The 21,630-nt window shown below is 39.6% G+C and overlaps 7 protein-coding genes across 8 annotated transcripts; 3 read left to right on the top strand and 4 right to left on the bottom strand.

The window, feature by feature from the left end:
• Positions 1-60: 60 nt before the first annotated feature.
• Positions 61-2,864, bottom strand: LOC103832343 (DNA polymerase delta subunit 3). 2 transcript variants are annotated; one of them, XM_009108331.3, is made up of 8 exons: positions 2,497-2,864; positions 2,195-2,250; positions 1,983-2,107; positions 1,668-1,827; positions 1,237-1,571; positions 662-1,096; positions 428-539; positions 61-325 (listed from the first exon to the last, which is right to left on the bottom strand). In XM_009108331.3, exons 1-8 carry the CDS (start codon positions 2,563-2,565, stop codon positions 193-195), a joined length of 1,425 nt encoding a protein of 474 aa, XP_009106579.1. In that variant the 5' UTR covers positions 2,566-2,864; the 3' UTR covers positions 61-192. The 2 variants fall into 2 exon arrangements, with proteins under 2 accessions (XP_009106579.1, XP_009106580.1); XM_009108332.3 differs by having other exon boundaries at positions 662-1,093.
• Positions 2,865-3,083: 219 nt separating this feature from the next.
• On the bottom strand, positions 3,084-4,611 carry LOC103832342 (50S ribosomal protein L13, chloroplastic). Its single transcript, XM_009108330.3, has 4 exons — positions 4,305-4,611; positions 3,771-3,956; positions 3,501-3,671; positions 3,084-3,401 (listed from the first exon to the last, which is right to left on the bottom strand). Exons 1-4 carry the CDS (start codon positions 4,551-4,553, stop codon positions 3,285-3,287), a joined length of 723 nt encoding a protein of 240 aa, XP_009106578.1. The 5' UTR covers positions 4,554-4,611; the 3' UTR covers positions 3,084-3,284.
• Positions 4,612-4,756: 145 nt separating this feature from the next.
• Positions 4,757-7,235, top strand: LOC103832341 (protein VTE6, chloroplastic). The gene is made up of 5 exons (XM_009108329.3): positions 4,757-5,210; positions 5,995-6,248; positions 6,368-6,491; positions 6,742-6,846; positions 6,945-7,235. The coding sequence occupies exons 1-5, from the start codon at positions 4,809-4,811 to the stop codon at positions 7,038-7,040; spliced, it is 981 nt and encodes a 326-aa protein (XP_009106577.1). The 5' UTR covers positions 4,757-4,808; the 3' UTR covers positions 7,041-7,235.
• An 881-nt stretch (positions 7,236-8,116) lies between these two features.
• Positions 8,117-11,449, top strand: LOC103832338 (mechanosensitive ion channel protein 6). The gene is made up of 5 exons (XM_009108325.3): positions 8,117-10,051; positions 10,122-10,245; positions 10,315-10,608; positions 10,680-10,882; positions 10,953-11,449. Exons 1-5 carry the CDS (start codon positions 8,412-8,414, stop codon positions 11,260-11,262), a joined length of 2,571 nt encoding a protein of 856 aa, XP_009106573.1. The 5' UTR covers positions 8,117-8,411; the 3' UTR covers positions 11,263-11,449.
• On the bottom strand, positions 11,426-13,396 carry LOC103832339 (B-box zinc finger protein 22). The gene is made up of 3 exons (XM_009108326.3): positions 12,551-13,396; positions 11,934-12,359; positions 11,426-11,834 (listed from the first exon to the last, which is right to left on the bottom strand). The coding sequence occupies exons 1-3, from the start codon at positions 12,731-12,733 to the stop codon at positions 11,565-11,567; spliced, it is 879 nt and encodes a 292-aa protein (XP_009106574.1). The 5' UTR covers positions 12,734-13,396; the 3' UTR covers positions 11,426-11,564.
• Positions 13,397-13,695: 299 nt separating this feature from the next.
• Positions 13,696-15,689, bottom strand: LOC103832340 (NADH kinase). Its single transcript, XM_009108328.3, has 5 exons — positions 15,422-15,689; positions 14,749-14,994; positions 14,573-14,653; positions 14,350-14,501; positions 13,696-14,268 (listed from the first exon to the last, which is right to left on the bottom strand). Exons 1-5 carry the CDS (start codon positions 15,512-15,514, stop codon positions 13,887-13,889), a joined length of 954 nt encoding a protein of 317 aa, XP_009106576.1. The 5' UTR covers positions 15,515-15,689; the 3' UTR covers positions 13,696-13,886.
• A 699-nt stretch (positions 15,690-16,388) lies between these two features.
• LOC103832337 (UPF0057 membrane protein At2g24040-like) lies at positions 16,389-16,841 on the top strand. The gene has a single exon (XM_009108324.3). It carries the CDS (start codon positions 16,480-16,482, stop codon positions 16,705-16,707), a length of 228 nt encoding a protein of 75 aa, XP_009106572.1. The 5' UTR covers positions 16,389-16,479; the 3' UTR covers positions 16,708-16,841.
• Positions 16,842-21,630: the final 4,789 nt, after the last annotated feature.

Below are 21,630 nucleotides of genomic sequence, written 5' to 3'. Positions count from 1 at the left end.
ATTTCTTATTGGGCTTTAAACGAGCCCAATATGACGACAGGTGTATATGCTAACGATGACTCGGAACTCAGAAATGGAGGTTTCCAAATTAAAGAACTGGTTCAGAGTTTTTTTTTTTAATACAGAAACGAATTCAAGCATACAATCAGATGACACCAAGTTCTTGAGAAATACAAACAAAAGAGTTTTTATTTAGACTTTCTTCTTGAAGAAAGACATAATGTTCCCTTGCTTTGGATCTTTCACGTTCCCTCCTTTCTTGCTTCCTGTTTTCCCTCCTGCGTTTGCAGCTCCCATGGCCGGGCTCTTCTTCTGAACAACAGCCCTGAAACAATGGAACTCGGATGCTTTAACATTGTTTCCACTGGATTCAATAAAGTTATATTGATCTTATTACACATTGGCTATATCATATATAGAAACATACCTGTTAACGCCAGCGTTTGCGCTTTTGCTATCATTTAACTTCTTACTTGTATCCGTGTCTTCTTCTTTCTTCTTTGTGTTTGTTTCTGTATCCTCCCAGACTACCTCAGTTACTACATATGCAGTCAAAAGAGGATTAAATAACTGAGTGACATTTAGCCAACTCTTGGCTAAAAGGGATACACACATGCGTTTGTTATTATTGGAACGAAGATGCTTAAGCAGGTGAGCATACCTTCTCTCCCACGCTCATCAATACGCGTCTTTAACACTTTTTTCCTTTTCGGTGAACTAGGAGCATTCGTCACTCTTCCCTTTGAGGGATTAAATCCAGCTGCAGAAGCCATAGGTTTCTCTTCTTTTCTGACACCGCAAGTATCAGCAGAAGCAGTTTTTTGCCAGTCTTCTTCTCTGACCTCTGGTTCATCTGTTTTGGTCTCTCCGGATACATTTTCATCAGGCTTCTCCGGACCTAAATCTTTGGTTTCTTCGCTATCTGGCCGTGGAATAGTCTTAGGACTGCTAGGAGATGCTAAGCTGATAACATCTTCACACTCTTCGTCAGAAAAATCAAATATCACCTTCCTTTTTCTGTTCCTGATACTGACATCTGGGGCCTCATCATCGCTGCCTCCCTTGCTCTTGACATCGTGAGAAGGCTTTTGAGCTTCTGCACCAATTACAGAACATTTCAAAGAGGAACAATACTAACTAAAACAGATACCTAAGGCCGGAATAATTGCAAACTCCACTTATATAAAACTTTGAAAAAAGAGAAACTGGAGTGAATAGATTAGAAAGAAAGTAAACCTGAGTTATCCTGTTTTTTGACCTCTATTGTTGCAGATTCATCTTCTGCTTTCACAGGCACACGGCCCCACATATTTTTCAACGAACCCCCAGTTCCAGTCACGCTCTTTTGGGCTTGACCGTTCTTTTTACTAGCGGGCACAGGAAGGGGTTTTTCTTTATCATTGGAGGATTTCGCAGGCTGTTTTTGAGCTGGAGCAGTAGTAACAGTTTCATTTTTAACCTTAGGGATTGAAGGCACTGTAGTTCTCACGCTTTCAGTTCCCGGGGCTGTAACATTTGCAATGGCTCCCTCTATATTACGCTTTACAAAAGAATTAGAGATGCCACAAAACCTGGTACCAAAAAAAACATACATCTCCAGTTTCAGTGACAAGGCCGAGTCAACAGTACTGGAAGGTATTCACGTAATAACAGAAGGGTGTGTGTACCTGTTGTCTCTCAAGCAATTATCAGCGGCAGAAGGCTCCCTGAATAGTTCTTCTGCTTGCACAAACTCACTGTTCCATATAGCTGCTGGCTCCATCGGAATACTAGCTTGAACACTGTATACAGAAACTGAATGAGTTCCATTGAACTCTTTCTCCACTTCTGCACAAAAGCAATAACAATAGGGAAGTGTCAAGTCGTTAAAGATCATCTAGTACTTTACTTTCACAAATAACGTTTATTAACTTTATCAGACAGGTGGAAACAAGAAGGAGAAAGCTAAAAAAATCAAGAGAACTATGTGCAATGAATGTAACCTGCAAGTTTGGAACTAGATACAAGCCTTGTGCGGTGATCAGAAGGAGTGTTCTTTAGCCATCCAGACACAATATAAACAACTTCAAAACCTTTCCCATTTTTCTCGACGAAATCCTTAAGCAAGCTAATAACAAGAAGAGTCACGGCCAATAGATAAAAAAAAAAGAAGATATTTTTAAGTAGCTAAAATCTAGAAAAGTCAACAATGTACCTCTTGGCAGTTTTTGATGAAATAGAGAAATTTCGACTCAGCCATTTGTAAGATACCTGAAGAAATTGAACTAATCAGCAGTCATTATAACCCCTAATCACTCAATCTCAACACCAAATAAGTCAACCCGGCACACGGATACAACAACAAACTACAGATAGAAGCTTCGAAATTAAGCAATTAAACCATATATCTACGCCGATGCAAGGATATAGAAACGATTCTGACAAGTTTTGGAACTAATTGAAGTGGTCATCGGAACCTAATCAGAAACATTGAGGAATCGAGAAATAATCGGTTACCACTTGAAGCTGATCGGAGACGAGAGACTCGAGCTCGTCGAGGATGTTTAGGGTTTCGGTGTGTGTCATCGTTCCTCTTCTCTTCTGTTTGATTTTTTGTTTTTTTTCTCAGATTTGGGAGGTTTTTCTTCGAGGCGATGGCTGGTCTTTCCCGCCACTCCTTTCGCGGTGCTTTTAACAGAGAGAGAATTATCGACGATGTGGGCCTGCGGTAGCGACTTTGTTTGGCCCATTAGCCCATATATATCCACTTGCTATTTCTTTATTTTTTGTTTTCTTATTATTTCTTTTTTTTTGAAAAAAATGTAAAAATTTATTTATCTCAAAAACTTTGGTACAATGCAAAGTTGCCAACAATGGTTGTAGACTTGATCTAGTGAACTCAAATTTTCCATAAACTAAAACATAGGTGACTATTATTTTCTATTATTTGTTTTCATCTGAGGAAAATGAAAAAGTTTTCTTGCATATAGTGCGACCTTATTGAGAAAATTTGTTTAGAGAGTTAGCAGAGGAGGTGTTGCTTATGGTGTTTTGGAGTGTTCTACACCATTTCATCTTTTATTATATGTCTGGTTTCTGAGGAGTTAGCAGCAAAAAACTGAGTAAAAGATTATTTCACATTACAAAGCTTTGAAGCATAGAGTTGATAGAAGGAAGTAATAGAAACAAGAATCTGCAAAGTCTCCTCTGGTTTTGAACAAACTACAGAAACTAAAGAAGAAAGAACTCTCGGCGATCGCGATAATGGCAGCAGTAGAGCTTAGTAGAGATGTTCCATGGAGTTTCTATTTCTGCAGCTGTATTCTCTTGTCCCTGATGGGCAGATCAAGCGGCTTCTGCGCCTCATGAGGATGGTCTGGGCCTTTGTACACCTTAAGGTGATTGAACAGAGCTCTCCCAAGCTGCCGCAAAACGATCAAACCATGTAAGAGTGAGTGAGTGTGAAAAATAGTAATCAGATTATACAAATATCGCCACAAGGATTATTATGTATATCTAACCCGTCCCTTTGGAAGCATTCCACGAACAGCATGCTCAATGATTCTCTCTGGAATCCTCTGCTGCAACTGATCAAATGTTTCAACCGTCATACCGCCAGGTCGCCCTGAATGCCTCCTGTACAGCTTCTGGTTCCTCTTCTTTCCAGACACAGCTACTTTCTCAGCATTCACCTTTAACCAAATACACAAAAGAAGCAAACATAAGTTACATGAAAAAAAAACAAAAAACAAAGTGCTTCAACAACAAGTCTTGTTTCTCATTTCTCATACCACAATCACAAAGGCTCCCATGTCGACACTGGGAGTGTAAGAGGCAAGGTTCTTCCCACGGATGTGATTAGCAATGGTGGATGCCAATCTACCGAGAATCTTGTCAGTTGCATCGACAACGTACCATGGCTTGTCCGTGTTCACATGGTCTGAAGCCTTTGGGTACCATGTCGTGTTCCAAATGTCCTGTAAAAAACCAAAAGCTACACTTCAAAGTCTGTAACTTTAACATAAACCCATTCTCAAACACTAAGTAAATAAGCAAAAGCTCCACACTTTACAAATCAAAACCTCAATTTTTCAAACCCATTTGCTTATCTGATGCTTTTATACAAGCGTTGAAGCTAATTACTCAATATAACCAAAACCAAAAAGCTACACTTCAAAGTCTGTAACTTTAACAAAACCCATTCTCAAACACTAAGCAAGGAAGCAAAAGCTCCACACTTTACGAATCAAAACCTCAATTTTTTCAAATCCATTTGCTTATCTTATGCTTTTATACAAGCGTTGCAGCTAAACAAAGATTCTTACAGGGCCATTAGCTTCTTCTTCGTCGAACATCCACCGTTGATTCGCCGGAACAAGAGAAGTAGCAGTCTCCTGCTCAGCTTCGCACTTCACCTGCAATCCCCTCTTCGTGTTCGCGTAAATGCCAACTCGTACCGATGGTTTCGAGATGGCAGTTAGAGAGAAGCCTAGAAACGGAGACCTTCTGTTACTTCCGGAGGGTTTCACCGAAGAAGGGAGTATAACCGTTGAAGACGAACAGAGAACCGCCATGTTTGTGTGTTCTCTCCTCCCCTCTGCTGCTCTTTTGATTTCTCGGATAAGATTGGGTTTCTTCGGTTAATAATAACAGTGGTGGCAACAACTGTAAATAAAGATCATTTCAAGGACTAGAATGATAATATAAAACGGGTTTAGGATCCGACTCATTCGGAGCTCCGGATCCGACTCAAAACGCTTATTTATTTATTTTTCCTTTATTTTTTATTTTTTTTTGCTGAGGTCTTCTCAAGCAAGCAAAGTGTGAATATGGCGTCGATTTCGTCAACTCCACTCTTAAATTCTACATCCCTTTCACCTCTAAGATTCCCCAATTTCTCTTCTCCGTCTCCGTTCGCCGGATCCTGCCGATTTTTAAACCGTAATTTGGGATCATCTCTATCGCCGACGGTGAACAGATCCGGCGGCGCTATTATGGCGGCGGCATCGATGCAGGGAGTGGTGACTGAGGCGATGAACCTGATCCAAACGGCCTCGCCTAGTTGGAAATCCGCGGTGGCTAACAATGTGTTGATATTCGTTCTCGGGTCGCCGCTTCTCGTCACCGGATTGTCGGCTTCCGGGATCGCCGCGGCGTTCTTGCTCGGGACTTTGACTTGGAGGGCTTATGGGTCTGCTGGGTTTCTCTTAGTCGCTGCTTATTTCGTTTTGGTAAGTGCACTTGTTAATGTAACTTGATCGTAGTTTCTTAGCTGTGTTGTTGTTTGGTTAAGGGATTGTGAATCAAGCTTCAAAGGCAGAGTCTTTACTACTGGCTGAGACGTTGGACATTGTCTCTGTAGATTGAAACTTGAAAATTAAGGAGCTAGTTCGTCTGATCAATGCTCAAGGGCAGTGTCTTTATTGTTGGTTTTGAAAAATGTATTGAAGTGTTGTAGAAGTTGGAGATTCCTGTAGGGAGAGCTTTTGTAATAGGATGTGTCTCGTCTCTGTTGATTGAAACTTGAGATTGAGCCATTGAGGAGCTATGTCGTATAGGGATTGTGAATCAGGTTTCCAAGGCATTGTTTTGAAAATGTTTTGAAGCGTGGGAGACATTGGATCCTTGTAGGGAGAGACTTTGTATTATGTAATGTCTCTGTAGATTGAAACTTGAGTTTAAGAAGCTAGATCGTCTGATCATGCTCAAAGGCATAGACCATAGTCTTTGATTATTGGTTTTGAAAACGTAGTTAAGTGTTGGGAGACGTTGGACATCGTTGTAGGGAAAAGTTTTGTAATAGGCAAGTCTCTGTAAATTGAAACTTGAGATTAAGGAGCTATGTCGTCTGATCATCCTCAACATTGAGATGATTCGTCTGTACTCTGTACATTTCGTTAAAGCTTTAGATTTTAGTCTCATGTTTCACGGAACGAGAGCTGGAAAGAGTAATATTAAGTTTGCAGTTGATTATTCTGGCGTTGAAGTTGGTTTAGATGATTTACAATGTCACAGGGAACAGCGGCAACAAAGGTTAAGATGTCGGAAAAGGAAGCGCAGGGAGTAGCCGAGAAGAAAAAGGGTAGAAGAGGACCACGCAGTGTGATTGGTTCAAGTGCTGCTGGTTGTGTCTGCGCTATTCTCTCAATATATCAAGTTGGAGGATCAGCTTTCTCTCAGCTGTTCCGCCTTGGTTTCGTTTCCAGCTTCTGCACTAAAGTCTCCGACACCGTCTCCAGCGAGATAGGGAAAGCTTTTGGAAAAACTACGTGAGTATGCTACTACGACTGTTGAATGTGTGTCAATAAACTTGCGATGAATCCAACTACTGAAGTGTTCTGCATGTGTTTTGTCCTATTATATTACTTAACTGGTGCAAAATTTGCAGGTATTTAGCGACGACATTTAAGATAGTACCAAGAGGAACAGAGGGAGCTATGAGTGTTGAAGGAACATTGGCTGGGCTTTTAGCATCATTTTTTCTTGCCTCTGTTGGCTGTTTCCTTGGTCAGGTACTAGATCGTTGTTGAGGAATGTGAAAGTATCTATGTTGTTTTGCTAGATGAGGTATAGAACCTGACTGCACTCTGGTAGTAAGATTCATAGACTTGCTCATGAAATGAAAGCTAGATACTACGAGCTTATATATATTTGTCTGATTACAGATTTTCAACTCCTCATCGTAGATTCATTGAACATTTACCGAGAATCAGAGTATAATTGCAAGTTTTCTTTTTTCCCTTTTTGGTCTTGTGAGAACAGATAACTCCTCCAGAAGCAGCTGTTTGTGTACTAGCTTCCCAGATTGCCAATCTTGGAGAAAGCATAATAGGTGCATCTTTTCAAGACAAAGAAGGCTTCAAATGGGTATATATGCTCATTAAACTTCCTTTAATAGCTCTCTCGCTCTGTTTCTCCGTTGGCTGTGTATTTTTGTCTTATTGTGGTGCTATTTTTTTTTGTAGCTAAACAATGATGTAGTGAACGTGATCAACATAAGCTTGGGAAGCATCGTGGCGATATTGATGCAGCAGTTTATACTCCAGAACTGGGTCAAGTAACATTGTTCTCATGGGGTTCTCAGTAAAGTTAAGGTTTTATTTGTTATTTAGCGTAATCGCATTTGTTCTAGTGATGTGTAAATACATGGTGTTTTTATGTAACAATAGTCCCACAACATTGTTGAACTCGATTCGCCGTTGATAGATTCTCTCCAGTAGACGAGAGAGGAGACCTCAAAATCTCTTTGATCACTTCTTTTTTTTATTTTCATTATATAAAACACGCAAATAAATACATTTCTGAAAGTTTAACGAAAAAAAAACTGTAACCAAAAAGACAAGAACAAAGAAGACGAGAGACGTTGGTAGACAAAAAAGAACAAAGAAGAGTCGTGATTCTCTAGAACACATTTCTCTTTGTCGTTTTCCGACGACCTACTTACTTACCCATCTCTCTTTTTGCCATATTGGTGCATAATGTTTATTACGTTACATAAAAAGATAACGTTTCTGGTGACCAACTTTCAAATGTAGAAGAAGACTCTAGAGAGAAAATCATAAGCATTGACTGTGATGTAGTAGCGATACTAAACCGTTACACTCGAGAGTGTTTTAGAAAGAAACACGGAAGACCATTTTTACTTTGCGTTGATTCTACGAACCTGTGGTCCATAATTAAGATACGACAATGGCCCATGGGCCGTGACATCCAATACACAGATGACATTACCACACGCGCTTGCCAAACGCGTGAATACTACCACCGCAAATCTAACTTTTTCTACCTCAAAGTCAAATCTCCAGCTCACCTCACATACTCGCTTGTGCAGACTCCGTTTGTAACTTTCTGGTTTCTGGAACTTTTCTCTTAAAATTTTTAATGAACCACTTTTTGAACTTAATGACACTATTAAATACTCACAGTATCGATCGTTCTCGGTGATTCATCATGCATATGATATGACGAATGTACATTCCAGACCGACCAAAGATGGAAACTATTAAATTTTATAAATATTCGGTAGAATCAAATAAAATATACTAACTGATTTTTACTATAGAAAATTACTAAAACTAACTTATATAGCGAGTGTAATAAAAAATCAAGTTCTTCTCGAACTTCGCAAAGTTTGGTGAAGAAAATCAAGAGACAGAGAGAAGATGTGTGTCGTCCAAAATTCAAAGTGATGATGACGTTCTTGTTGTGTGCTAGCGATTGGTCGCCACGCGTCATACCTTCTTAAATAACATCAATTTAATTTCCTTTATTATTATTATTACTTCTATCAGTCTATATGACCAGCTATGATCTGAAAAAAAATAAAAAAGCGTTTTCTCTTCTTCTTTAAGCTTTCACAGTTACCCAAAAGTGTTTTCTTCGTAATCCCTCTGGAGTAGTATACGCGTAACCCAAACTCGCTGGATTAAATCATGGCCGTTGATTCGACTGACCGGCGAGAAGTCATCCTCAAAATCAACGATCATCCCGATAACGCAACCACCACCAATGGAGCCTCCGGCGAGACTTCCGGCAAGATATGGAGAGACGGAAGTTACGATTTCTGGACCGACGGCCATGGCAACCTCCACAAAGGCATTAACCCCGCTCCGGCGACGGATGGTGAGAGATCCTCCGATGAAGGTAAAGACAACGAGCCGTTCGAGTTCCGCCGCGGCGGCGAGGATCCTCCGACGAAGCTCATCGGTCAGTTCCTCCACAAACAGCAAGCCTCCGGCGAGATTTCCCTCGACATGGACCTGAGCATGGACGAGCTTCAGAATCAGTCCAAAGGCTTAACTCCCGTCTCCGAATCTCCGACGTCGGCGAGAGCTACCGACGCCGCGGTGGGGAGACGAGACAGCCGCGACGGAGAAGTCGTCGTCAAGTGTAGCGGAGCCGCCGCCGCTCCGACTCAGAGAAGCTCCACGAACTTACTCAAGATGAGAACTAGGTCACGCCTCTCCGATCCGCCGACGCCGAAGCCTCCGCTGCCTCCTCCGACGGAGATGAAATCGGGGAGGATTCCGAGGTCAGGGCAGATGAAATCAGGTTTCTTCGGGAAAAGCCCTAGGAATCAAGGAGGGGAGGAGGAAGAAGACGATCCGTTCGCGGAGGAGGATCTCCCCGAAGAGTATAGAAAAGATAAGCTCAGTTTATGGATTGTGTTGGAGTGGCTGAGTTTGATTCTGATCATCGCCGCGTTGGCTTGCACGCTCTCGATACGTTACTTGCGCGACAAGGTAATCTGGGAGCTTCACCTCTGGAAGTGGGAGACGATGGTGTTGGTGTTGATATGCGGGAGGTTGGTGTCCAGCTGGATTGTGAAGATTGTTGTCTTCTTCGTTGAGAGAAACTTCCTTTTGAGAAAGAGGGTTTTGTATTTTGTTTACGGAGTTAGAAAGGCTGTGATGAATTGCTTGTGGTTAGGGCTTGTGTTGCTTGCGTGGCACTTCTTGTTCGATGAGAAAGTTGCGGAAGCTGCTAATACTAAGGCGCTTAGGAAAGTGACGAAGATTATTGTTTGTTTGTTGGTTGGGTTCTTGTTATGGCTCGTGAAGACGCTTTTGGTTAAAGTTCTTGCGTCTTCGTTTCATATGAGTACTTACTTCGATAGGATTCAGGAGTCTTTGTTTACTCAGTACGTGATTGAGACGTTGTCTGGTCCTCCTTTGATTGAGATTCAGAGGAACGAGGAGGAGGAAGAGAGGATCAGCGTTGAGGTTAAGAAGTTTCAGAATCCTGGCGGTGGTGGTGTTGAGGCTCAGAAGAGTCCTACGGTGACGGCGGTTGAGAAGAGCCCGTTGCTGATATCTCGCGTTCTCTCTGAGGGAGGTGGAGATAAGAAAGGGATTACGATTGATAGCTTGCATAAGCTGAATACTAAGAATGTTTCGGCGTGGAAGATGAAGAGGCTGATGAATATAATAAGGCATGGGTCGTTGACTACTTTGGATGAGCAGCTGCAAGATCCGAACTTTGAGGATGATAAAGGAAACCAGATTAGGAGTGAGTTTGAGGCTAAGCTCGCTGCTAGAAAGATCTTTCACAATGTAGCCAAGCCTGGATCAAAGTAAGTATCCACTTTAACATCCATGGCCCTTTGACCATATCACATTGTTAATATTTGTGTTCTTGTTTAGGTTCATCTACCTGAAGGACATATCACGGTTTCTGCCAGAAGACGAAGCTTTGAAGACTTTAAGTCTCTTCGAAGGAGCAACTGAGACGAACCGAATCAGTAAATCATCTCTCAAAAACTGGGTGGTAAGTAAGTTTGGATGATGAGTCCACAATCTTTAACATTAATGAATACTAACCAGACGTTCTTCACAGGTGAATGCTTTCAGAGAGAGGAGAGCACTTGCGTTGACCCTAAACGACACAAAAACAGCAGTGAACAGGCTTCACAAGATGGTGAACATCGTAGTTGGGATTATCATAGTCATCATCTGGCTTATCATACTTGGCATCACTTCCACCAAGTTCCTAGTGGTCATGAGCTCGCAAGTCGTGGTTGTCGCGTTCATATTTGGAAACATGTGCAAGATAGTATTCGAATCTATCATCTACTTGTTTGTGATACACCCCTTTGATGTAGGCGATCGATGTGAGATCGACGGTGTCCAGGTAAATTATCACAAAACCAGTAAAATAAACTTAGCTTTCGATATTGTATGTAATGTTTAATTTTTCTTCAGATGGTTGTGGAAGAGATGAACATACTGACAACTGTGTTCTTGAGGTTTGATAACCAGAAAGTTGTATACCCGAACAGTCTCCTCTGGACTAAATCCATTGGAAACTATTACCGTAGTCCAGACATGGGAGATGGAATCGAATTCTCCATCCACATTACTACTCCAGCTGAGAAAATCATGCTCATCAAGCAGAGAATCACAAGGTACATTGCATATTACACAAGTTCTATACATGAATACTTATATACTTATGACATTCATTTGCTGTGATAGTTACATTGAGGGGAAGAAGGATCATTGGTATCCAGCGCCAATGATAGTATTCAAAGACATGGAGTCGCTAAACAGCGTGAGGATTGCGGTCTGGCCAACGCATAGAATGAACCATCAAGACATGGGAGAGAAATGGGCTAGAAGATCTCAACTTGTTGAAGAGATAGCCAAGATCTGCAGAGAGCTTGACATTGAGTATCGGTTGTATCCTCTTGACATCAATGTCAAAACTTTGCCCACTCCTACTGGTTTGCCTGTTTCCGACCGTCTTCCACCTCACTGGGCTGCTCCTGGTTCCAGCAGCAAATGAGTCGGTATGGATGAAACATTTTATATAGTTTTGGATCAAGAGGACCTGTGTTTTCTCATTTTATTTCTTCTTTGTAATACGGATTTAGAATTTAGCAAATGATCTACTTGATGATAACTCTACTTTTAATGTAATGCACTCTGCATAGTGTAGTTTAGTCTAATTCAAAAATCATGTTTTTCCATTAGTATAACAAAGAACATTCAACATTGAGTCACAAGCCAACTACAATATAACACAAGTTTCCAAATCATTGTAATGGTCTCACATCTCTTGACAAACCGGCCGGTTGTTGAGAATGGCTAGAACCGTCGCCGCCGTTTCCCAACCCTCGGGTTAGGGGAAGAACCGGTGTAAGGAGTTGAAGAAGATATGTCCGGAACAAACACTGCTGAATGGTGGTTAAAATGTTTAGGCCAGTTGAGACCAGAAGCTGTTGGTGGAGAATGAATCTGTGGAACAGCCCATGATGTCTCACCTCCCAAGCAGTTACTGTTATCTTCTCCATCTTCCTCTCCTCCAGACCGCATCATTGAAGAGCTGTCTGAATCTCCTAGTCTACTAGTATCCGCCTGCAAAAAAAAAAAAAAAAGTCTTCATAATAAGAAACCAAAAAAAATTATCAATCTTTACTTGTAACACTCTAGAATCTAGATAGACTAATTGTTTACCTTAGATGATCCATTAATCTCCATGTACTCATAGCTCTGATCAAAGTCAGTTAATCTGAAAATCTCCTCTATCTGCCACTGAGGAATGCTCCCAGTAGCTGATCCACTGCTTGCATAAGGAAGCTTTGTCGAAATGTGATCACTGACATTAGTTTCCGGTAAAACCACCTTATGATGATCAAAGTCCATCTTCTGAGGCTCAGATGTTGGCAGAGTAACTTGCTTTGCCTCATTGGTTTTGTCATCATTGGATGGTGAAGGTTTTGAAGAAGGATCTGTGTCCGTACACTCAAGACCAACTCTGATTCCAGTGAGAAGAAACCGCTGGTGAGCTGAGACATGAGGATTCACAGTGTGGATTGCTACATCACACTTCCTACATAGCAAAGCTCTATCTTGCAGACAAAAGAAGAACCCAGAAGCTTCCTGTCAACAAACACAGTACCCCCAAAAAAAAGTTTCAGGGTTTTTCAAAGAAAAACACAATCACAGAAACCGCATAAGGTTGTCAGAGCTTAAAGACTCTTACAACCTCTCTGATACATATAAAGATCGAATCTTTTTGGAGAATAAAGACCAAAGATTTGAAATCAGATCAGAGAGAGAGATGAGCAGACCTGACAGATATCGCATTTGGGTATGGAAGAGGAAGAGACAGAGAGAGGGACTCTCTGGTGTTTTCCGGCGAGTTTATTAGCTGCGTGAACTTTCTCATCGCAAGACCAACACAACGCAGCTTCATCTGCGCAGCATAGCACCGCCGCTTCCGCCGCCTCGCACACGTTACACTGAATCTTCATCCTTTTCTTTTTTTTTTATCTTTAGTTCATCCAAAAGAAGATTCAAATCTCGAGAAAACGTGATGGTTGAAAAATAGTATTAGGAAAGAGAAGGAAGTGGAGCCTGTTCTGTCTCCTCAAGGCTTTGAGAGGTTTATGGTTTAAGCAACTCTTGTCTGAAGGAGGATCTTTTGTTTTCAGAAAAAAAATGAATTTTATTTTATAAAATTCTGTCTGACTAATTATCTGTTCATTTGGATTCTAGATAAGTCATTAGTGGAAAATATCATTAAAATTAATAAAATAATAAATAGTGGCGGTTAGGAAGATTTATTTTTCGATACAAAAGCATGAAGAAGAAGAGGGTCAAACACTAAATAAGAAGGTCTCAAGGGGGATATTTTTAGGCTCACATGAGTGATCCATAAGAATACACGTAGGAGTCTAATAACATGCGTCTTAATTGCTATTCATACAATATGGAGAGAGCGGAATAGAAGAAGGCATGGAGAGGATTCTGTTCCTGCTGTGCTTTTGATTCAGCGTTTGGGTAAGAACATGAGGAATCAGTTCACTGTCATCAGAAGAAGGGGGGGAAAGGAGTATGAAGATGGAATGGCTACTTGGTTTGATACTAAATAGTTTTTTTCACTATGATTGAATTCTTTCTTTTTTGATCAGAACTAAAAGATAGGAATTACAAAATTGTAAAAAATCTTTTTTTTTTTTGAATTAAATTTAACATTCAATTCAAAAAAAAAAAAACATGCGTCTTAATTGCAGGAGACCATCTCTGCTGTAGTCAAGCTGTCAATTAGTAAACCATGTCTGCATCGATTAAATTTTCTTTGATTCAAAACATCACATTATATAACATCAAGATTATACTATTAATACACGTAGAGAAATAATTAATCAATCATTAATAAGGTCCCATTTAGAAAAAGATATTTCTCCAAAATTAACAATTTGCACGAGAAAAGTGATGCGTCTAATTCTCAACATTTATTTATACCCATGTGGATCATATACATCCACGTTCTTGGTTCAAGAAAGATAGCAACTTCAATTAAAACTTGTTCAAGCATCAAAGAATCAACGAATCCATATCTATAGACAAAGTGGGTCCAAAGTGTCTCTCAATGTACCAACTCTTAACTTTTTATGAACAAATCTAGTACCTTGATCTGACCTGACTAAACCCTTGAGACAAGAACACATTTAAGACCGGCGCATCAGATGATATCTCGATCGTATCACCGAGCTGCACGTTGTATCGAACCTGACAACCGTCCATGTAGATGGTGCCGTGGTCTGAGTACCAGTTAACATCCATGGACTGATCCGGTTTGAAGGATGAATGCATTAGAGTGGCCCTTGAACCGGGAGAGATGGGCTCTCTAACCATAAACTGGAGATCACGAGACAACATTGGCATCACGAACCCACCTGCTGACAGCATTGCTGCAGTTGAGCCAGCTGCTGTGCAGACTCTTAGGCCGCTCGAGCGGCAGTTCACTGTCTTTTGACTGGTGTAGCCATCTTTGCTCTTTATCCTGTGAACATTGTAAGAAAGATTTGTTCATAGTGTTGGATCAAGCAAACTTAATTAATTTTTCATTCTAAGAACTTCTTACTTGAACGAGAACCTTGAAACCGCTGCAGGGCATGGGTGTGCGATCAAAACGTCATTAAGTGCGTGTGAGAGAAGAGGCTCTGTGTTTAACTTCACTGATATTCTCGATACTTTCGAAGGAACTATTCTGCCATACAAAATGTCATCCAGTACCTGTGAACAAGTAGCTGACTGTTTAAAACCAAATTTGCATAGGCATTGAGTGTTCTAAGGATCAAACTCACCTGTTCAAAGTTCTCAACTGTTGCGGCACAAAGATGACCAGTGCTTCTACTAGCGTCAAACTGATCGCTCAGCTCTTCCACCTATGGTTAAAACAAAACACTTAGCTTCCTTTCACATCATTTACTAAAAAACTAATTGCTATCAGGTAATATGGGAAAACTCAAAGCTAAAAGACCTCGAGAGCTTGTGTTGGGTCAGAATTGACTCCAAGAACAGGAACAGAATCGTCTAAGAAATGACTGGCGTGCAAGAGGGTGCCATCTCCACCAACGGTGATGACCATATCAACATCACGAATGGGATTCGATACATCATTGCGTGAAATGGGTTTCCATTCAACTGCCTTCTTATTTAGTATCTCCTGACAAAGGTTTATAGCATTCCTGTGTACTTTGCACCTGCTTTCTAGATACTTAAGAACCTAAACAACAACAACAACAGCAAAAACAGAGTCAATAACAATGTAAGCCATGACAAGCATACCACAACAATAACAAAGATAGTAACAAATTTTCACACGTATGAAAGAGTAAACACTAAAGATACATTGCTACTCATCTAGTCTTCAGATTGACATATCGCACCATTAACAGAGGAGTTCAATGCCCACAGATAAAAATGGAAACTTTTCGCAATGCGGGTATGAAGGAAGCAGAAAGATTTCTACTTTTACATAAACTAGGAACACCCACACAAAAAAAAAGAGTTTCTTTTCATGAAATTATCAAACGTTTTGACCTTATTCTCTTGGGAATTTCGTCGAACACCTTCTATGCGAAACGAAAAAGGCATGATCTGGCTATAGAATTTCCAAAAATCTATATGAAACGAAGTGAGGAGAGTAATACCTGAGGGTTCTTGATGAGCGAGACACCTCCTGATTGAAGAAATGGGTACGGATCAATCGGTTTCAATAGAAGCAGAAGCTTCCTGATCGCCATTCTCCTTGAACTCAATCTCTTTATGTTTCTCTCTCTATATATATATAAAACTTTCTGATTATCTCTTCGTCACTCTTTTATCTCTCTCTCTAATCGTCGGCGCCGCGCCCACCGGACTTGTGGCAAACCACGTCTGAGAAATGAGAAGATGTTGATTGAGAGACCTCCGTAGACCCTCTGCTTGCTTTAGAGGCTCTTCAAAGATACGCCAAAAACTATTTGGGCCTAACATACATTCTACCAAACTGGCCTAACTGAAAAATCGGCCCAACTATATTCTTAACCATCTGTCTTCTTATTATCCACCCTCCATACATCTATATGAATTCATGTTTTTTTATAAAATAAAAAAAAATCTTGTTTTTTTACTAGAAGGTTATGACTTTTCCCAAACTGTGAACTATAACCATGCATTATGGTCTCTTTTCAACCTCTAACTTTTACATGCACATATCCATGACAAACATGATTCTCCATAACATTTTCAGATCAAGACGAATGTCTTTACTTGTAATAATATTTGATGAACTTTGTATCCATAAATCAGAAGTTATATTCTTTTGATAATTCAAGGTGTAGACACTTTAAAACTTTTAATCACTAGGATAAAGAACTTCCACACATATGAGCATTTGAGAACCTATAAATTCAAGTTTGAATTAACACATTAAAAATCAGCTTATTCGTATCTTCAAATATTTGAGTTTGGATATTGATTCAATGTAATCAGGGGCGGACGTACACCCAAGAGAATGGGGTCACGTGCCCCCATCTGATTTTCAATTCTCCTGCAGTAATTTGTATGATGTCTATGAAATGCCCCCAACTGAAAAATAGACATAAGGCATGTGCCCCCACCTAAATATATTCCTGCATCCGCCCCTGAATGTAATTATCATCATTGGTCGTTTTGTTTCGAGAGGTTTCTTCTCCTTTGGTCAAGTCTTCAAGCTAATCCAATCTTGATGGTGAGCAGTTGCGAGCTTTGCTGCGAGATCGTGATCGCGATCCTTCTTCCTCTCGTCGGAGTTTGTCTCAGGCATGGCTGTTGCACTGTTGAGTTCTTCATTTGTTTGGTTCTCACTTGTTTGGGATACCTCCCTGGAGTAATCTACGCTATCTACGCCATCTTGTTCTTGAACCGAGATGAGTACTTCGATGAATACAGACGCCCAATCTACTACGTTGCTTGATCATTGTTCTTGCATGGAAACATGTAACATATTCGTTACAATGTGATCTCTGTATCTTTTAATTACCATTGGACGTTGTGTTATGTTATAAATATAATCATTTAAGACAAAGAACCAGGAACATGTTTCTTGAAGGCGTTTTCTTATGACCCATCTTATCAAATGTTCTGGTGACAAAAAAAAAAAAAGATTTTGAGAACATATCAGCCCATAAACGTTTGTTGGATATCTATTTTTTCAGATAACATACGGATAATATTGGTAATTTGGTGAACCGAAAACATAATAATTCAAAACGTGAAAATAGGCACGTACCGTGTCCAGTCCTACACTCCTAGCCGGTACTAGTCGGATCAAACTCGGTCCCAGCGTCTCGCCTATAAGGAACAATCCCTAGTAGGATCAGATCCTCAGAATCGAGTGGGCAGTCCTTTAAAGATTGTCCGGTCTAGAATCTGATCTTGAAGTGGGGTTTGTTTTGAAATCGTACCGGACCGGTTATACTCCACGTGTTTTATTTGGTGTGATAGTGGTGGTACCACGTATAGTAGTGGCGAACCGAACCTATGAATCTGACCTCGCAAAATCCAATTTCACGTGATTGTCTCTGATATGGCCATATTTAGTAAGCTACTGTACGTGATCTTTAATTGAACAACCTAAGACATCTCTTATAGCTTGTCCAAATATATATACTATAACATATATGGTTTGAATGCGACAAACAATAAATAATGTTCTAAGGTAAGAAAATCACCAAGCATAATACAGACAAACTATGGTGGATGATTGTACAAGAGTACACATGATACTTCCTAAGAAAGAAAAATAAATTATATGTGGCTTCTTTAAAATAATATGTGGCTTTACATACTATGCAATTATATAAATTTTTTTGCGCGACTCGATCTAATTTGTGTGTGCATGGACATATATACCACTCTGTCATATCCAATGGCAGAACTATATAGAAATTAGGGAGGTGACCTCAGTCAAGTTAATTAGTATGTTAGTTGATTTAATGTATATTTTCCTTAGTTTGATGAAATAATTATTTGTAATTATATCTTAATTAATCCCAATACATATGTATCTAATATCTATTAATTCATAAGCTATTATCCTATTAGAAAATTACCTTTTTGACATCAAAACTGCAAATTAAATTACTGTATTGTATTAAAAACACACACACACAGCTGTAAAAATGTGATAAGATTCGACACACCAAATGTATAAGCTAAGTGTAATTGGCTCAACCGAATTTGCAATAAAAGCGGAAAATGTTCGCCTGCCAGAATTATTCGCCATACCACTCAGTATTAAGTGTGTTTTCTTCCTATTAGTGGCGAAACTATATTTGTTCTCATGCTATGCTCAAGCGTTTTAGACTAGTGAGTTAGGTAACCCTATATAAGAATCTCAAATCAATTTACATTTGATTTAGTTCGTAGTGCTTGTGGATGATCTGTCTGATAAAAAATCGTCAGAAGCTGGCAAGCAATAATATCATCTTTTTGTTTTTTTTTTTGTTTTTGGTAGAAAAGGAAGCGAAATAAAGTTGTAAGAACTAGAGTAATAATGTAAAAGCTAACACTACGTGCATGGAAAGATCATACTACAAACAGTGACCATTATCTAATCGTTTTATCCTTTTTAGCGCGTGGTATGCAGTCTCCACAGCTATTGGTGGTGATCGTATTTGAATTTGGGTTTATAAAATCAGTTTGTAATGACATATATTATCTCTCTATCGCATAGTTATAACATATTAGTCCACATAAAACAAATTAAAACTCAATTTTAAATAGGAGTCAAAAACAAAAAAGGCCACAACTTGCCATACCAGAATTTCTCTGTCACGTAGTTATATCAATATAAATCCAAATAATACAAAACTCAATTTTAAATAAGAGTCAAAACAAAAAGGCTGAAGAAATTAACTAAATAAAATAATAAATTCAGGACAATTTCCTTAAATTCAAACCAAATTCATTTTGACAGAACCTAATGATTGCATATCAAAACATTATTTATCAAAAATAATTTTCAAACACTTAAAGCGTTTTCCAAGGGCAAAATCTGAACTAAAAGAAAACCAAATAATTAACTTCTTTTACTCTGGTCGTTATTTTTCTCCAGATTAAATTACAGATTTACTCTGATCATTATTAAAATAACATTTTGCCCATCCAAAGTTGAAACCAGAAAACAATTATCATTGTTTGAAAAATAAAAGTTGTCTATTTTCTAAAAACTGTTAATGTAACTTTAGGGATTAGTTTTTTAAAATAACTTTATGGATCATGCATGGGCGACTTATTAAAATGAGAAATATGCTATTTGATTTAGACTTTAGAATAATGCTTAAATTTCAATAAATATCAATTTAGTGCACTGACTACGGCGAAACCACTGGCCAGTGGTCGTTTCTTAACTCTCTCAACTTTAAAAACAGTGGACTTAAAGCAAAAAAAAATTGTCGACGACCACAACTACAACAAAAAAGCCACATACAAAATGTTGATTAAGAAAATCAAATAAAAAAGTTTAGCAAAAAGTGATCCATGCGACCACGAAAAGCATATCTATAGTTTATTACATTTCCTAACTTCGAATCTATGAGAAAATAATTTCTAAGCACTTTACAAGTTGCAGCCTTTGTAAAATATTCGATGATTTATTGTATAGTATTTTAATTGACGATCTAAATCTTATTAATCTGGAATGGAATTTCTTCTGCGCTGTATGTTGGGATTGTGAAATCCCGTGTCCAACTCTATATTATCCGATTAGTACGATATTGTCCACTTTGGGCCTAATTGACAAGCCCGCATGGATTTACTTTTGGTTTCCATCCCAAAAGGCCTCGTACTATTAGAGTTGGACATCTCTTTATATATTAGACACTCCTTGTCTAATTATCCAATGTGGGATTTTGATTGACATCTCTCATTCTCCCCCTCAAGCTAAGGACCACACACCTTGTGCCATTTTTCCTCTAGCGAATCATCTCGGTGCCTTGTCGCATCTTCGACATTCGACACCCTTAGTCGAGAATGTTCTTCCCACAATTCCAGGATCTTCTGACTAATCTCTGCCGAACCTCCCTTTCCACCTTGAAGGGTCCCATTCCTACTCGAAGGGTATTTTGGTCTTCTTGCAGATTTCTCGTCAACCGCTCTGATACCAATTGTTGGGATTGTGAAATCCCATGTCCAACTCTATATTATCCGATTAGTACGATATTGTCCACTTTGGGCCTAATTAGCAAGCCCGCATGGTTTTACTTTTGGTTTCCATCCCAAAAGGCCTCGTACTATTAGAGTTGGACATCTCTTTATATATTAGACACTCCTTGTCTAATTTTCCAATGTGAGACTTAGTTTGTTATATCACATTCTCCCCTTCAAACTAAGGATCACATTCATCTCGTATCGCACAACTGACTTCCAGAATCTTTTGACTTGATCTCTGCCACACACCTCTCATTCCTAACTCATAGGATACCATTCATCTCTCGAAGGGTATATTGGTCTTTTTGCAGATTTCTCGTCAACCGCTCTGATACCAATTGTTGGGATTGTGAAATCCCATGTCCAACTCTATATTATCCGATTAGTACGATATTGTCCACTTTGGGCCTAATTAGCAAGCCCGCATGGTTTTACTTTTGGTTTCCATCCCAAAAGGCCTCGTACTATTAGAGTTGGACATCTCTTTATATATTAGACACTCCTTGTCTAATTATCCAATGTGGGACTTTGATTGACATCTCTCATTCTCCCCCTCAAGCTAAGGACCACACACCTTGTGCCATTTTTCCTCTAGCGAATCATCTCGGTGCCTTGTCGCATCTTCGACATTCGACACCCTTAGTCGAGAATGTTCTTCCCACAATTCCAGGATCTTCTGACTAATCTCTGCCGAACCTCCCTTTCCACCTTGAAGGGTCCCATTCCTACTCGAAGGGTATTTTGGTCTTCTTGCAGATTTCTCGTCAACCGCTCTGATACCAATTGTTGGGATTGTGAAATCCCATGTCCAACTCTATATTATCCGATTAGTACGATATTGTCCACTTTGGGCCTAATTAGCAAGCCCGCATGGTTTTACTTTTGGTTTCCATCCCAAAAGGCCTCGTACTATTAGAGTTGGACATCTCTTTATATATTAGACACTCCTTGTCTAATTTTCCAATGTGAGACTTAGTTTGTTATATCACATTCTCCCCTTCAAACTAAGGATCACATTCATCTCGTATCGCACAACTGACTTCCAGAATCTTTTGACTTGATCTCTGCCACACACCTCTCATTCCTAACTCATAGGATACCATTCATCTCTCGAAGGGTATATTGGTCTTTTTGCAGATTTCTCGTCAACCGCTCTGATACCAATTGTTGGGATTGTACAGCCCATGTCCAACTCTATATTATCCGATTAGTACGATATTGTCCACTTTGGGCCTAATTAGCAAGCCCGCATGGTTTTACTTTTGGTTTCCATCCCAAAAGGCCTCGTACTATTAGAGTTGGACATCTCTTTATATATTAGACACTCCTTGTCTAATTTTCCAATGTGAGACTTAGTTTGTTATATCACAATTGTTGGGATTGTGAAATCCCATGTCCAACTCTATATTATCCGATTAGTACGATATTGTCCACTTTGGGCCTAATTAGCAAGCCCGCATGGTTTTACTTTTGGTTTCCATCCCAAAAGGCCTCGTACTATTAGAGTTGGACATCTCTTTATATATTAGACACTCCTTGTCTAATTATCCAATGTGGGACTTTGATTGACATCTCTCATTCTCCCCCTCAAGCTAAGGACCACACACCTTGTGCCATTTTTCCTCTAGCGAATCATCTCGGTGCCTTGTCGCATCTTCGACATTCGACACCCTTAGTCGAGAATGTT

The sequence above is a fragment of the Brassica rapa genome, chromosome A07 (assembly GCF_000309985.2).
Source record: "Brassica rapa cultivar Chiifu-401-42 chromosome A07, CAAS_Brap_v3.01, whole genome shotgun sequence".
NCBI lineage: Eukaryota > Viridiplantae > Streptophyta > Magnoliopsida > Brassicales > Brassicaceae > Brassica > Brassica rapa.
Note: the sequence above shows the minus strand (reverse complement) of the source record. Positions and strands in the feature narration are given on the sequence as shown.